At 51.1% G+C, this 17,104-nt stretch overlaps 1 protein-coding gene across 1 annotated transcript; it reads right to left on the bottom strand.

The window, feature by feature from the left end:
* Positions 1–5,230: 5,230 nt before the first annotated feature.
* DDIT4 (DNA-damage-inducible transcript 4) lies at positions 5,231–7,357 on the bottom strand. Its single transcript, XM_012663286.1, has 3 exons — positions 7,215–7,357; positions 6,853–7,111; positions 5,231–6,570 (listed from the first exon to the last, which is right to left on the bottom strand). Exons 2-3 carry the CDS (start codon positions 7,049–7,051, stop codon positions 6,077–6,079), a joined length of 693 nt encoding a protein of 230 aa, XP_012518740.1. The 5' UTR covers positions 7,052–7,111; positions 7,215–7,357; the 3' UTR covers positions 5,231–6,076.
* Between the last annotated feature and the right edge of the window lie 9,747 nt (positions 7,358–17,104).

The raw sequence follows: 17,104 nt of genomic DNA, 5'->3' as shown, positions 1-17,104 counted from the left end.
CTTTTCATGAATGGCTTATTGGGCATTTGTATATCTTCTTTGTAAAAATGTCTATTCAGATCCTTTGCTCATTTTTTAACTGAGTTGAAAGAGTTCTTTATATTCTAGATGTAAATTGCTTATCAGATATATAATTTGCAAATATATTCTCCCAGTGTCTGTGGGACACTTTCTTGATGGTGTCCTTTGAAGCACAAATGTTTTTAATTTTGATAAAGTTCAACTTGTCAATCTTCTACTTTATCACTTGTGTACTTTTGGTGTCTTATCTAAGAAACCACTACCTAATCCAAGATCACAAAGATTTGCTCCTACATTTTCTTCTAAGAGTTTCATAGTTCAGCTCTTCCATTTAGGCCTATGATCCCCATTGCATTCATTTTTGTGTATATATGCTTCTGGTTTTTTTGAGATGGAGCCTTGCTCTGTTGTCCTAGATGGCGCCATCATAGCTCACTACAGCCTCAAACTCCTGGGCTCAAGCAATCCTCCTGCTTCAGTCTCTGGAATCACTGGGACTACAGGCGTGGCCACTGTGCCCAGACAGAGACAGAGTCTCGCTGTGTTGCCCAGGCTGGCCTCGAACTCCTGGACTCAAGAGATCCTCCCACCTCAGCCGTCTGAGTAGCAGGGACTACAGATGAGCATCACTGTGCCCGGCTATGTATTGTATATATACTTTTTTTAAAATTCAGGTTTATTGAGGTATAATTTACATTCAAGAAAATTCATCAATTTTAAATATGCAGTTCAATTAGTTTCATTTTATATACTTCTCTATATTGTTGAATAATTTTTCCTGGGAGGGGGAGAGGGGGTGGAAGAAGATGAGAAATTAATTGATGGGTACAATGTATGTCATTTGAGTGATGAACACCCTAAAAGCCCTGACTTGGCTGCTACCCTTGCATGTAACAAAATTGCACATGTGCCCCCAAATTTATACAAATAGAAAAATTTTCCCTGAGAAGTTAGGGGTGGGGAGAATTGAATATGTACCCATTTTCTCTTCTCCTATGCCCCACACTTTTACTCATAAATGTGTGTGTGATTATGTACAAGTGTGTGTGTGTGTGTGTGTGTGTGTGTGTGTGGAGAAAGAGAGAGAGGGGGAAAGAGAGCGAGAGCAAGAGCATTTTGGTATCAGCTTCTTAAGGGTTTCTACTTAATTTGACTTTCTCTTATAGCCCCTGTGGACCCACTTAGTTATATGGTATATTGATTAAATGAATGAATGAATGAATGGATGGATAAATGCAGTAATCAAGTGACAACCGCTGCCTTCAGAGCCACCAGCACCACGTGTCGCAGGCTGCATCTGCTGCCCCAGATGTTTCCATGAAGCTGCCCATGGTGGGGATCAAGATGGAGACTGCTCAGCTGGGTCCCTGCATGTATGTGTCTGGGTTTAATGGTCTGCTTTCTAATTTGTGATTCCTTCATAAAGAACCCCCGTACTTCAGGATAATTAGAGAGTCCCGTCATAAATCTATTAATTGGGACTGGTTTCATCCTCAGCCTTCCCCTGGAGTGCCCCAGCAGTACTTGGCCAAAAGCAGGAACATGGTTGACCTGGATTGCCCTGAGCTGGGGAACCAGGAGGTCTTGGGGGATTTGAATAGAAAGCCCAGGAGGTAAGAGACCACACTTCCCATCTTACTGGACCTGCTCACTGAGCCACTCTGGGCCTTGGTATTTCCTTCTGAATCATGATGTGGAATTAAAGGAACAATATATATGATGCTTGATATGTACCAGAATTAGAAGAATACAGCTTAGAAGTGCAGCTGTCTGAACATATTCCCCCAAAGTGATGTGGTTTTTTGAGAATTTATTAAGGTCATATGTTGACATGACTGTTGTTAAGATGGTGACTTTTTTTTTTTTCGGTTTTTTTTTCTTTTCTTTTCTTTTTAAGACTAGTCAAGTGTAGAAGTGAAAAGGAGGGAAAGTAGTAGAACAAGGAGTTCAGTCTGTAACTGACTGTGAACAATCAAGTGAGATAACTCACTACCTTCGGACCAGCCAAGATGGTGACTTTCGAAAAGATGTTAGAGGAAAGAAAGACCAGAGGGAAAGGGAGTCAAAGGGCGGTCCCCATGAAAGGGCGCTCGCTCTGCCGCCAGCTCTGCCACTCTCAGTCCCTCATCTCCTGCCCGCCCACTCCTTTCTCTGCCCGTGTTATGTCTTCTTATGTATCATTTCCTCACATTATCCCCACTTTATAGATGAGGAAACTGAAGCTTAGAGAGGTAGAGTGACTTGCTCCAGGTCATTGGCTAAGAAATGTCTGAGCCAGGATTTGAACCCAGATTTCACTAACTCTAATGCATGTGGCCTTATCCATTAAGGACTCTACCTCCCTACCAGGACCATAGCCTTTTTTTTTTGAGACAGAGTCTCACTCTGTCACCCAGGTTAGCGTGCCATGGCATCAGCCTAGCTCACAGCAACCTCAAACTCCTGGGCTCAAGTGATCCTCCTACCTCAGCCTCCCAAGTTAGCTGGGACTACAGGCGAGTGCCACCATGCCCGGCTAATTGTTTTGATTTTTAATAGAGATGGGGTCTTGCTCTTGCTCAGGTTGGTCTCGACCTCCTGACCTCAAGCGATCTCCCCCCACCTCCCCACCCCCGCCACCTCAGCCTCCCAGAGTGCTAGGATTACAGGTGTGAGCCACTACGACCGGCCCAGGACCATAGCCTTTAATATTTCAATATGCTAGGTAATAGGCATAATGAAAAAAAACTACATGTTTCTATCCTGCCCTCTTTTCTCCTTAGCCTGAAAGTCTGAGGCTGCTTGGGGAAGGGGGATGATTGAGGGCTCAGATAGCCAATACTTAGTGAACCACTATATGCCACGCCTGAGGGGCACTTAGAGGTGTCCCATAGAGCTAGGGGGGGATGCAAAACAAGTGCATACAATGAGATCATTGTGTGCTATGTTTTAACACTGCAATGGTGAAAGATGGGGGGAGGGGAGGTAGAAGGGAGCCATAAAAAAAGGCTGGAACTTGCTCTGGGCCTTAAAGGAAGGGCAGGGCTTGCAAACTCTGTAGAGTGGCCACATCCCTGGAGGGGGGTGCTAGAGAGAGCAGAGCCTAGGGCTATAGGAGTGGGAGGACCATACTGACCTGTAACAAAATAAGATGGGTGGAGGGAGGTAAGCCTGGAATATAGGACCCAATACCAAAGGTCCTGAAAGACACATGGTGGAATATGGCAATAGGGAACTATTGCAGGTTTGAGAGCAGTCACCTGAGGAGGTGGGAAGTAGGAATAAGAGAGGGAATCCTGTACAAAGGGAGGTAATCAGTACAACTTTTATAGACCAAATAGGATGATTTATGAAAGCATTTACCTAAGTTGGATGTTATGTGTAAGTTGTAAGCTTTATTAGCTTTCAGGCTTAGCAGCAAAAGAGCCTTCCGCATCTTCTCTTAGGGAGCTCAATACCTGCGGCAAAGCTCCCTGCCATGTCTTAGGGGATCTAGAGGACCCAGAACTGGCTGGAACCTCAGCAAGCTTCTTCCCCTTATTGTAAAACCCAAGCTACAGGGCTCCCACTTGGCAGCCCGTCTGTCCTGCTTGGGGGGACTTTCAGGCCCCACGAAGATGAGGAAAGCCAGTCTGGCTTTAGGAGAGGGAAGCCAAGCCTTACCATGGCCTCAGTCTGACCATCTAAGAAAAGGAGCTGAGTGTGCTCAGCTGCCTCCTTGGCTCCAAGAGGGGTTAACGCTGACCGATACATCCAGCTCATGCCTCCAAATACCAACAAAACTCCTCTGGAGATAGACAGTTGTTTCCTTGCTCCTCTTTTGAGGTGATGGAAGTACGGTCAGGACCATTGGTGTAGATGTCAGTTCCTGGGAAAGTGCCCCTCGGATGCCACTCAAGTGTGAAGCCTGCTTCCCTCCCAGCCCCAAACCTGAGAGACTGAGAGTGGACAATATCAGCTCTTGTCCAAGAAGATGGTCACTCATGGGCTTGAGCCTCTTTTTGCTAATCCGTAAAACATGACAAACCCCTGCCCCACCCAGCCCTCGCAGGGTGGCCATCAGGAGGATGTGCTAAGAGAATGGGTGTCAGGGCTTTCCTAAAACTACACTCTAGGTACCTTCATCGTTATCACCATCCATTTTCAAATCTATTCTAACTCAAGTCCATTCATTTTGGGGAACAAGTCACTCAGTTCTACCCAAGAGATGTGGGTCTTCTAAGCTATCCCAAAGTTCAGGACCCTGCATCAGGCTCCCTGAGGAAAATGCAGATTCCTGGGGCCCTGCCCCACCTGCACTCAGACTCTCCACTAGGGCCCCAAGCGATGTGACTACACACTCAAGTGGAAGAACCACTGTTTTAGTCTTGAGCAAACAAGCCTGTCTGGGACCAGGAAGAGAAAACAAGGGAAATAATAACTCTCCAAAGGCCACTCGGTGTGGGTGGACCCAGTCACAGGGAGGGAGAAGTGGGAAGGGCCTTGGCCTTCATCTGGCCCAACCCCAATTTGACAATTTCTCTGATAAGGAACTTGGGGCCCAGAGAGCGTAATGAGTCCATGTTACCCAGGGCATCCAGGTCACCCAGGGCACCTGTGAAGACAGGCCTGCAATCTCCTTGCTCTAAGCCCTTACCACTCCTTCCCATGCTTCCCTGTGCACGCGCGTGTACGGTGCGTGACGCTTTGTGTTGGGGCTCTGCACCTGCCTGGCCCACACTTCCTTCCTGTGGCTGCTCATGCCCCTCTCTGAGCCCTAGGTTCCTCTTAGCCTTCTTATATCCAAGATAAAATTTGTAATTTTTATGACTGCAGAACAAATAGAACTGTTGACTTTTCTCACAGAAAGAAAGAAAAGGTCTCTTCCAGTCCCTTCAGTGCCTGTAAGGACCCTGGGCTCAGGAAGCCCTTGTGCCTGGGCCTTCTAACCTGGGCAGCCAGGTGAGCTCTCCCTACTGAGATTCTGGCTCAGTGGGAGGTCTGACTCACCCCTCACCTTCGGGTGCTTTCCAGCACATTCTCCTGGCAGCTTCAGCCAGCAGAGCCAAGAGAGCCAGGATCCCTTGGCACAGATGGCACACAGTCCACATACCTCTGTTACCAGGCTGGCAGGCAGTCCCGGAAAGGGACAGAGGAACACACAGGTGGACCCCACAGTCTGATGAAACCTGCCTTTGACTAGCACCCCCTCCCTACTTTTCGTTTCATGGTACTGATAAGAGACTCAACCGTTTTAACAAACATGTTTATTAGAAAAGTAAAAAATATTGCATAGGTCTTAATACTTGAACATCAAGTGTATTCATGAACAGTGAGTATCTTCATGTAAACAGTTCTAGATGGAAGACCCAGATGGCACTCCTCTGGGGGAGGGGTTCCAGCCCCACCCACATCGGCCCCTTCCCCTCACAGCTCAGCTCCACAGTACATGGGGGGGATGGGTTGAACGCAGCTCTCAGGTGGGTTTTTTTCTTCAAGTGTCAAAGATCCCAACTGATCCCAACACCCACGCCTTCCTACTCTTACATTCATGCGTCTGTAAGATAGCTGCCTAGAACAGGTCAGTAGTGAAGCTCTGATCAGAAAAACAAAAGATACAAAACAAACAACAAACATACTTGGTCCCCTCAGACCAGGAGATACACAAACCACCTCCATGACCTCCCCCCTCCCTCCACTGCTACCATGAGCACACACCCCTAGCAGAGGCCGGAGCAGCCCAGCTGCTCTCCTGGCTGTCACACCACTGTCATCTTATAACTGTCAGTAACAATAAGAAGAGTAAGATACATGCTACATACACATCCAGCCAGAAGCCTGGTTGGCCCCTAAGCCTTTGTTTCATGCTACAGTACTGTAGGGCATGTGCCCCCAACTCCGAGTCGCCTGCACACAACCCAGTGAGCTTCCTAGGAAACACTATGTTCTCCCGCCTCCACCTTCCTCCCCTCAGGTGGCTGTTGTCAGTTTGCTAATGACAGGCATCTGTCCCTCAGCTCCTGCCTGCTAATCTCCACCCCCAAAGTTCAGTTGTTTCTGCTGCGTGGGGGGCAGTGTCAGCCCCCCAGGTTGAAGTTCAACACTCCTCAATGAGTAGCTGCTCCGAGCTATACAGCTTCTTCTTGATGACTCGAAAGCCGGTGCTCAGCGTCAGGGACTGGCTGAAGCCAGGGAGGAAGGGAGAGTTGGCAGAGCTAAACAGCCCCTGGATCTTGGGCCAGAGGCGTGAGTCCAGGCGCAGCACGAGGGTCAGCTGGAAGGTGGGCACCAGGCTGTGGTCGAGGGCCAGCTGGCCCACGCTGTGGCAGCTCTTGCCCTGCTCTACGCAGACGTCCAGCAGCGCCCCCCGCAGGCCACACGGCTCGCTGTAAGCCAGGCGCAGCAGTTCCTTGCCCACCTGGCTCACCAGCTGGCCAGGCATCAGCAGGCGTGCGGGGCGCCGCGAGCCCAGCCGCGCCTGGGCCAGGCTCTCCTGCAGCAGCTGCATCAGGTTGGCACACAGGCGCTCATCCTCGGGGTCGCTAAGCAGCTCGAAGTCGGGCAGCGACACCCCATCCAGGTATGCCGAGTCTGGAGGGGAGAGCACGCAGGGAGGAGTATTAGAGCAGCTTTGACAGGAGACATACAGGCGGGGGAGGTCCTGTTTCACTAAGAAACCAGCGCTCCTACCCACTCCGTGCCTCAGTTTCCGCCCCCCATTCGTACTCTGAGCTCCAACACCCCCCCGCCCGCCCCCAGGCATTCTGGGTCCTGAAGGGATAGCAAGCCAAGGTGGCTTTGACCCCTTCAGGCACTGCGCTTCCACACCTTCCCGGCCCCTCGAGTCGCGTCCGGCACCCGCCCACCGCTCACCTTCCTCTGGCCCGAAGCCACTGTTGCTGCTGTCCAGGGACTCGCAGTCCGAGCTCTCCAGGCTCGCGCAGCGGTCAAGCCCCTCCTCGCGTGCCGCCGACCCCCAGGCTGAGCGCGGTGGCCGATCGGGGGTGGGAGTTCGGGACAAGGACGACGAAGAGGAGGAGGACGACGAGAAGCGGTCCCAAAGGCTCGGCATGGTAAGGACGGACGCCAGGGCGTTTGCTGATGAGCTCAGGCTGCGGGAGCGCAGAAGCCGCTGTAAGACAAGAGGGGCACGGACCGGGCGTCAGTCTGGGGGCTAGACCCGATTGCGAGCGCTAGGACTCACACAGATCAGCACACACGGCCGGGGCACTCACCAGCTAGCGCGGTCAGCGAGAACTGTTAGGACAAGTGCGTCTTGCCGCTTCAATGGGTGTGCGAACTGGTGCCAACCACCGAGCGCTGCCCAGACCTGTCGTTCCTACCCAGCCGCACCTCCCCCTCAGCCTGCTGCGATCCCCAGCACCAGCGCGGAGCAGCCTATAAGGACTAGCGTGGCGAGGCCACGCCCTCTCCGCGCCACAGCCCAATCCAGACCCGGGAGTGTGGCCCGCCTCGACCAATGGGTTCCGGGCGCACGTTCGCAACGTTCTCTCCTGCCCGGTGACAGCGGCATGGCCCCGCCCACATTGAGCCCCGGAACGCTGCCAGCCGAACCCCGAGCTGCGGCCACGCCCCCTTTCTGGAAAGGATCCGCGGCGGCTGCAGCTGCCAAGGTCCCCGAGGGCGCTCGCGGCAGGGGAGGATCAAGGAAAGACTTGTTTATTATAGGGTCGTGTTGCTGGGGGAGGGGATAGCCCGTGACCGCGCTGAGGGAATAGGCAGGGGAACTTGAGGGGGCTGCAGGCAGGGAAAACGGTTGCCCCCCGCGTCTTGGAGCCCGAGAGCTACGGGCAGCACTGGGCACATGGGTGGACGCCCGTGGGACGGCGGCGCGGGGAGCAGCAGACGTTAGCCCGGCCAGCCCTCGCGCCCGTGCCCCACGCTATCCTGCCTTGCGAAGGGTCGCGATATGGGGGTGGGGTCCAAAGACTGGGCAGCTCCAGGCACCGTGCTCCCCCCTCCCCGAGACCGCGCCTGTCCGTTACTCCACAGCCCCAGGGGATGGGCTAATGGGGAAATCCGTGCCCCCCATAGGAGCCTGGTCCCCAAGCCCTATTCACCCCCACCCCCCGACCGCTTCCAAGGCGAGAGCTTGGAGAAGGTGGTTAGGGGAATGTTGATGGACCCGGGTTCCTAGTGCCTGGTCCAGGGGCTGAGGACAAGGACCCAAATCAGACCGACACACTGACCCACCCGCAGGCCCTACGGACTGACTGCAGCTCGGAGGAGCCTCCCCCTCCCGGGCGTCCGCCGGGTCCTAGCGCCCCTCCCTCCGAGTGCTTTGTGTAACAGACCCAGACAGACTTGCATCAGGACGGAGGACTGAGATCTCCGGAAAAGCCCAGGAGTGCAATTGCGTTCCCCTGTTTCGTCATTCAGGCGGGGTCACAGGAAATCTGTCCTGGCTGCAGTGCTCTGAGGCTGATATGATTGCTGGGGGTGGGAGGAGGTTCGGATGGACTCAGCCTTCATTTCTTTAAAGGTTTATCAATCTGGGACACAGGGATCCTGATGGAAGAGGGAACCAAACTTACATCAGACGCTTGGCCCGGGAGTGGTCACAAACCTCACCAGATTAGACTGGCGGGCCTTGCCTCAGGGCAGGCTTGCACGTGACAAATGACACTTGCAGAAGGCTAGCCACTGCCCTCCCCAGCCCCCCACTCCCATCCTAATTAAAAAAAAAAAGCTGACCCAGAGGCCCTGGGACAACCAAGACTTAGAACCAGAAAGGACCTGAAATCCAGGCCCTGCACCCCACTCCCATTTTGCAGGTGAGAGAACCACTTTCGGGGACAAATTTATGTATTGTAAAAAAAGGGGTCTAAGAATAGCCCCTGGGGCTTTTAAGGCCTGAACACTGGCTGGAGCCTTAATGACACCAGATCAAGGCCATCAGATGAAGTGTTTGGAAGGTTGAAGTCGGTGACATCCTCTTGAAATCACTCTGAACTGAGGTGGAAAGAAAAGAGTTGGGAGTGGCCTGTATGGAAGTGTCTTCCTGTTGTCCTGGACAGAAGATTTGGGAATTAATCCGTCAGAGGACCATTCATTCCTCCCACCAGGCTGGGCTGGAAACACCTAAAACACCCTTTTATTTTCCTTTTCTTTTTTCTTTTCTTTCTTTCTTTCTCTTTCTTGTTTCTTTCTTTCACCAAGGATGCTTCTGATCAGAATACTTTCATTTTTCTTTTTCTTTTCTCTTTTTTTTTTTGACAGAAAAAAGAAAATATTTCAGGAAAGTGTGGAACATTGACCTAAGAAAAATAGTTTGTTTTTTTTAAGTTGATATTCATAAGCAGAGAATCAAGAGCCAGTCTAGAAAGGGCAGTTTTTTAGGAATCATTCATTCATTCAACAAACACCATCACAGCCCAGTGCCCAGCAGTGTTCCAAGCATCTTTTTTAATTCACTGTCTCCCAAATGGGAAGCGCTGCATTAATGTGCACTGGGTAATTCTGTTTCTTTGCAAAAGAAATCTATTAGTGTTTTTGTCTCCTGTTTTTAAAAAAGTGATGTGAAAAGGAAGGCAGTTCTAGCCCTGAAAGTGTTTCCTAGAGTAGGAGGGAGTGGGTTCCAGGAAAACAATCTCCTGCATAGAGGCCTGGGGGTCTTCAGTGGCTTCCCCTGTGACACCCCCTATCACTACAATAGAGGGGAACAAGGCCTATATCACTGTCTGCCAGGAGAACTCTTGGACCTAGAAGAGGGGGTTCTTAACCCATAGCCCCTCTGGAGAGCCAGGATGAAGGGGATTGGTCCATCCTTTGAGGGTAGAATCCTTTCCACCTGGCTGAAGCTGGAAAGACTTTGTAACCAGCTTAACACACCTCTCCCGGCACCAAACACCACTCCTCACCTCTGCAATGGGGCCTTCCTAGGGAGGGGGCAGCTCTGAGCCAGGCCTCTTCCAGCCCTCGGAAAACCTATAAACCCTACATTTGGTGTCTTCCCCTTCCTTTCCCACTCCCCTCAGGCCAAGGCTGGCTGCAGGTTGGGCTTGCCTGGACATGCTCCCACTAGCAGCCTTGGAGACTCAACTCTGTCATCCCTTCCTCCATAAAGCCTTCCCCATTGCCCCCATCCCCCCATCCCTTAGGTGCCCTCCTCAGGGCATCCTTCCACCCTGTGCATATCTCTGTTATTAATAATTGTTTCTACTTTATAGTCTTCCCACTAGACAGCTGCTCGAGGATGGTCTTCCACTCATCTTGACTTCCAGCAGCCAGCACTGTGCCAGGTGTATAGCAGAGGTGCAGTGAATGCTCCTTGGATGAACAAAGGAATGAATGGGTAAATGGATAGCTATGTGAGGCAAGAACATGGCTTTTTTTTTTTTTTTTTGAGACAGAGTCTCACTCTTTTGCCCGGGCTAGAGTGAGTGCCATGGCATCAGCCTAGCTCACAGCAACCTCAAACTCCTGGGCTCAAGCAATCCTTCTGCCTCAGCCTCCCGAGTAGCTGGGACTACAGGCATGCGCCACCATGCCCGGCTAATTTTTTTCTATATATTTTTAGTTGTCCGATTAATTTCTTTCTATTTTTAGTAGAGACGGGGTCTCGCTCTTGCTCAGGCTGGTTTCGAACTCCTGAGCTAAAACAATCCGCCCACCTCGGCCTCCCAGAGAAGAACATGGCTTTTCCCAGAATTACACAGACCTACATCTGGACTCCCAGGATCTGGCTCCGCCTATGGATTGGCCCTTCAGAGGACCTTGGCATTGCCTTTCTGTTCTCTTTTTGACAAGCGCTGCCAAGAACATTGGACAGATTGGATCATTTCCCCTCCTCCTCAGGGGTCTGGGAGCAGGGCTTTTGAGACAACTCAGTTCTTCTGGCTGGAATATAGTCAGTGATCCCAGAAAGCTGGGGAGAAAGGTGACACAATGCAGAGGGCTGATTTGTTATAGGGAAACTTTTAAAACAGTCAGTACTTTCCCTTCAATACTTCAACATTTTTTTTAATTGAGATGAAATTCATATATAAAATTAACAATTTCAAAGTGAACAATTCAGTGGAGTTTAGTACATTCTCAATGTTTTGCAACCACCACCTCTATTTAGTTCCAAAACATCTTTATAACCTAAAGGAGACCCTGTACCCATCAAGCAGTCACTCCCCTCAAAATGCTTTTGAAATATATGTTCCCTTGGTGGGAGTAGGGCTGCATTTTGCACTACTTCAGAGGATGCCGTTTCCATTAGAGTCTACGCATTTCCATGTGTCTTCTGGGAAGGAGCCCCCCAGGGAGCACTCATCATATAGACACAAGGTGCAACATGGAATCTGCATCAGGCAACCCTGGTAGGTACACTGGCTGACCTCTGAGCAGGAGTGGGCTAATGTCACATTTCAGGTGACCCAGGCTTCTGGAGTTGGTAAGCAGGCCCCATGTCCCAGTCTCTGTGGCCAGCGCCCAGACCATATAGAAACCCTGCCCCTTCCTGAGCTGTGCTCTATTCCCGTGGGACCCGCGGAAGCCTGCAATTTAAAGTCAATGAGCGCTCACTCCCGGCCACCTGCCCCTCCCTGTTCAGGCGGTTCCTGTCCTGTGCACCGGTTCCCAGGGCCTCGGTCTGGCAAGCCGCCCCAGTCGGGTTTGGGAAGTTAAACCAGATCTTGGGGTGGGGGTGTGATTCTGAGAACCCCAGAATTCAGGATGGGAACCCCTGAAGGCCAGCCAGCTTGCTTACACTGCTCCGCTTGGGGCGCCTCCGCAGCCCTTTGGAAACTTCTTGTTGTGGGTAGTGGAAGTGACAGGGGCAGCGTGGGTCAGGGCGGCAGGGAGAGGGTGGAGTGATAGGAGGTGGAGAAGAAGCCAGCAAAAGCGTTCCCAGGACTTCTGTGGCTTTTTTACTTGAAAAACAACAAACAGCTTGGTCAAAATAGCAAGATTATAAACGCACCTGGCTTACTGGGAGGGTTGTGAAACACTGAAGCCCAGGGCCTCAAGGAGGATTTGGATTGTCCTGCTGAAGTGAGAGTAAAAACTCAGTAGGGAGCCTTTTTGCAAATGAAGCTGCTTTTTGAAAAGGAAATACTAACAATACAATGTATTGAGCAGCCTTTCAAAGTATCTTTTAAAATCTGTTATCTATGAGCCCACTGAGGAACAAATATAGTGCCATTCTACAGATGAAGACATTGAGGCCTAAAGCAAGAGTCCAGTAATCCTTCCATCAACCGGTGGCTTTCAAGTCTTGTTAATAATTAGGATCATCTGAGGAGCTTGTAAAAAATAGAGATTCTCATCTTCCCAGCCCCCATTCTGATTGGGTGGGTCTGGGTGGGATGTTTTTGTACAAAAGTTCTCCAGGTAATTCTGCTGCCTTTAGTTGGGATGGCTGCTGAACTCCTGGAAAGATAGATAGGGCCTGGGTGGGTGAGGGGCAGGTGAGGGCTTCCAGCTGCAGAGACAAGGCTCGTACGTGATGATGGCAAGCTCACAGCCAGCCAGTTCTGCTGGGGTCCTAGGTTTCACAAGAAGTCATTTCCTATGGGGATGGGGCAGGGCAGTGAGAACCCCACAAAGGGCTGGTTTGATAAACCACCATGCCAAAGGACAGGGGTCTTGAGAAGTGGGAAGGTGGCCTCAGGATTCTGAGAGGCCTTTGTTTACCCCAGCAGCGGCCAAGCCACAGCCAGCCTAGCCTACCAGACTGCACCCAGCCCAGCCTACCAGACTGCACCCAGCCCAGGCATCTCCCCATGCATCTGGCTTCCCACCAAGCCAGAGTGGTCCTAGGAAGCCAGCCAGGCTTGGAACTTTGTTCTTCTGACACCAGCACACTGTTTCTTTTCTCCCTACCCCATTCCATTGGCTCTCAGGAAGGAACCCCATCCTGTCTGCTCCAGCTTTCTTCCAGCTAACTGAAATCCCTCTCCCTCCTGGGTTCTGAATCCTTATGAGGAAAGAAAACAATTAAGATGGGAGGAGGGCTAGGCAATCTCCCCTCTCTAGTTAGTACCCGAAGCCTAAGCTAAATGGCTCCTGATTTCCAGAGCTAGGCCAGTCCTGTGGAGTGAGGAAACAGCAGGCAACAGACCTGAGTTCCAGGCTTTTTGGCTACTAAGGATGAGTAGGGTTCTGGGCTATGGCCCAGAAGCAGCCCTCAGGAAACACAACATGTCTTTAAAGCCCAGTATTTTTGTTGCAAACAATGCAGTTTTGCATTCTACTATATATTTTATCTGTATTAACTTTAGTAGCAAACTTTTCAATGACTTACTAGTTAAATTACTTAATTTCTCCCTCCAAAAAAAGAAAAAAATACTTTTAATAAAAGGAAAGATACATTGTGTTTATCCTGTGGCTTCATGTAGTGTTCGGTTTTTCATACCCCAGTTTTGAAAACCCAGAACTAGAGAATCTCAAAGGCCTCTTCAACCTCCATGGGGATCATAGCAAAGGAAAAAGATGTGAAAGCTTCCTTGGAACTGCTTTTCCCAAAATCCCAGGCCTGGCCTACAGAGGCCAGAAAAGGTAGAAAGAGGTATTCCAGCCATTTCAGTGTTTTTGACTTTTGAGGGTTTCCAATTGCCATATCTCAAAGGGGGAAGCAGGGTCAGGGTGGGCTTTTTTATCAATCTAGGGAGTGTGTGGCAGGGGATAGCAAGGATGATCAGGGGCTGCCACAGTGGGGGCAGTCAGAACCCAGGCCCACCTTCTGCCTGGGCAGCAGATGAGCTTATTATGGTTTTGTTTTTTGTTTTTGTTTTTGTTTTCAGAGGGGAAAAGAGACCAGGAGGGCCTATCTAGCCTCTTAATATCCCAAGGGGCCAGGGTGAGTAGGGCTAGATTAGGGTGCTTGGCAGAGAGAAGAGTCATCCCTTTCCCTGTCAGGATTCTTCTGTGAGCAGAAAGAACGTTAAGATCTTTGAATGTTAGGGCAAGCAGGCCCTGGGAGAGCTTCTTCCAGCCCCCACCTCCCCACTTTGTGGACAAGGCCTGAGCTGCAGGGCAGGAAGCCCATGATCTTCCTCTTTCCCTGCAGTTAGGCCTCACTCAAGTCTCGGGAACTTTCTTTTTTCTGGCTTGGATCCCCTTCCTCAACCCTCTGCCAATCCTCTAACCTCACTCGTTTTTATCTCCAGTGGCCTTAGAAGCCCAAGGCTTGGGAAACTCCAGTCTATGCAAAAGGCAGCCACCCAGGGTCTGCATCTCTGCATCCTGGGCTTTTGTCTGGAATTCCTTGGCTGGCAGGTGATGGGAGCTGCTAGCCCCACCTAGCAATTTTGCCACCTCCTCACAAAGATCTTTGACCCTTGTGGAGCTCTTCATGATTTTAAAAACACTTCCATATCCTTTAAGATTTTCATAGTTTTGTCAATAAAAATAACAAGTAATATTTGTGTAGAGTATGTAGGCAGGACAGGGTTCATCAGTGTCACTGTACAGATAAGAAAACTGAGGTTCAGATAGGTGCAGTGACTTGCCTAAGGTCACACAGCAGGTCAGCAGGCTGGAGCCATTACTCCAAGGCTCATTTCCTTGATCCCAAGCCACTGACACCCTTAGTTGTAAGCCAAAGGGGATGTAAAGGCTGGAAAGAGGGGTTGTTACTGGGGGGCTAGAGTGTGGAACAGGTGGAGTGAACCCCTGAAGTCACTATGGAGTTGTTGACACAAAAGACTTTCTCTAGGTTGGCCCTTGTTTTATCTGATCAGGTCCTTCCTCCCCCTGCAGAATTCAGCAGGGCGCAGCAGTGCTGACTCAAATGGCAAGGCAGATAGACACACAGGGGTTTCCCTTTAGCTAGACACTTTCAGTCCCAGAAGTGACAGTGATTCTGTCACCACATCCTCCCTCCCAGTACCCCCCCACCGCCGCAAGCTCTGGTGTCCCCTAGGTCCTAGAAGGCCAATCTGGGAAGTAATCTAAAAAGAGGGCCCCTCCCCCACCCCAATTGTCCCATTTGTAACCCACAAAGGGACAGACTTTGGCATAGGTACCCAGGAGCCACTGCCGAATCTTTTTGTATTTAAAAGACAAACACAAAAACTTCTAGACTCTGCTCTGGGAACTGGTGCACACAAGAGCTTAACTGACTTCGCTGTGGTCTGCAGTGGCCAGTCTGGGGCCAGCAGGAATGGGGGAAGGGAAGACCCTCTGCTCCCTCTCCCCTCCCCCCAGAGGCGAGATGCACCCTCAAGGGATCCCAGCGGCTGAGGTGACAGATGCTGAGCAGCTGACTGGAGGGGGGCGTCCTGTCCCCGCCGACCCCCTACTGGGGGGAAGCAGGGACGTGACTTCGAGAACGTGCTCTGAGGGACGGGAGAGGGATGAAGGGGGAGTGGGATGGGGCGGGGCTGGCCCTGGCCCCGCCCACTCCGGGAGGAGGGAGGCTCCTCCCACCGTCCGGGAGGAAGGCGGACCCGCCGCAGGGATGCTGACTTCAGCGCTTCGGGGCCCTGGCTGCTGCGCCGGGGCGGGGAGGCGGGGTCGGTGCCTTTTTGGTGGGGGCCCAAGAGGGGAGAGGGGGAATGAGGTAGACGCCGAGGAGGCGCGCACAACCCTGAAGCTGTAACTTTCCTCCGACCGGGTTGTGTTAACAAAGCGGTCTCTGTCGGGGTGGGGGAGGCTTCCTGGGTGCACACAAGACGGAAGGGGGGGTGTGGGGAGAATGTCTCTGAGTCACCACCCTCAACCCCGTCTTAGCCCCAAGAACCCACGTCAGAGAGGCCTCTGTGCCCTCTGACCCCAGGATTTATTTGGTGGAGAGGGTGCAGGGAGCAGGGCCTGCCCCTGCAGGGCTGTAGTTCAGAGCTGCCCAGGCTACCTCCAGCTAGTGGAGGCAGGACTTTTATTGAAGGCAACCTTCAAAAGAGCAGGGAATATCAGCTTGGGAGGGGAAGCAAGAAAAACCTTTGTACCCATCTGGCACAAATGGCTACCCAGGCCAAGTGGGTGGGTGACTATTTTTGAGCTGACCTACATACCCATTTGCCTCTTTATCTTTTTATTATCACACACGGTTATTATGGGAGCTTTTCTTTAGCACTTAGTGCAGCTGCTGTGTTTGTTGAGGACTGCACAATAAGGTGTGTCACTTCACTTGCAGGGAAGTTTTAGGAGTGTCTGGCCCTGGAAAGAAGGGCATCAGTAGGCCTGCAGAAGCTTCCCCAAGCTCTGCCCCCTTGGAACAGGATCCCAACGTGGAAGCACCAAGTCCGGGGCTAGTCCTGGAGGCAGAGAGTGACATTCAGATTTGACGACAGTGTTTCTGGGGTTTGCTAGGCCTAAAGCCACTAAAGCCCCTCAGCCTCTGGACCTCGTTGCTTGCCAAGGTTGACTCCATGGTCTTACAGGCCCACACTATGGCTTTCCTTTACAGATGGAGCAAATGAGGCACGGAGATGAGTTGTGGGCAGAACTGGTTTGGGGTTTGCCTCTGATATTGTAGAGGCAACTCTGTTTTCTTAAGTTGAAACAAGGAGAGTTTGGAACTTTTTGTTTATTTTACCTTCATGCAGCCTCACTAGGGCCTCCCTCTCTAAACCTTTTAATAGCTCCCCATTGCCTCTGGAGCAAGTCTGGCTCACCGCCTCAGCCTAGCAAGCCTCCAGGGCAGGCCCTTGCCTATCTCTAGATTCATCTCCCTCCCACATCCCAGGAGGGGAAAATCACATATGGTTCTAATTATCTCTGAAACGCTCTTAAATTTTCCATAAAGTACAGTATGCATGGCTTTGTGTATACAACTTTGCACAGTAATATGTATGTAGATGTGCATAATATATACAGCCACATACGGTGGATCATAAAGAGAACATCAACAAGTATAAGCATATAATTTACAGTATTTTTAATCACACTAAAGAGAGACAGACACATAGACCTGCAAGTGAGACTGGCAGAGGGAGCAGTAAATTTCTCTCTTCTCTCATCTGGTGTCCCCTCTGGGGCACAAAATCCTTGGCCCCAGAGAAGAATGGGGGAGGCCTGCACTCCTTAACCTGCTCTTTTTCACTTGGATTTTTCTTTCAATGCTGGTATAATTGACTTTGCCCAGGTTCCCTTTACCCTGTGGAATGCTGTGCCTCTGTGGTCTCATGTGGCTTCCCTTCCAGCTTGCTCCTTCCTTCCCACCAATTACTCTTCC

Source organism: Propithecus coquereli, unplaced genomic scaffold (assembly GCF_000956105.1).
Source record: "Propithecus coquereli isolate 6110/MARCELLA unplaced genomic scaffold, Pcoq_1.0 Scaffold80, whole genome shotgun sequence".
In the NCBI taxonomy this organism is placed as follows: domain Eukaryota; kingdom Metazoa; phylum Chordata; class Mammalia; order Primates; family Indriidae; genus Propithecus; species Propithecus coquereli.
Note: the sequence above shows the minus strand (reverse complement) of the source record. Positions and strands in the feature narration are given on the sequence as shown.

Coding starts and splice junctions, on each gene's coding strand:
- DDIT4 (XM_012663286.1), bottom strand. CDS start 7,051: ATGCCGAGCCTTTGGGACCGCTTCTCGTCGTCCTCCTCCTCTTCGTCG. Junction 6,571..6,852: donor TGGCTTCGGGCCAGAGGAAG/GTGAGCGGTGGG, acceptor TCTCCCCTCCAG/ACTCGGCATACCTGGATGGG.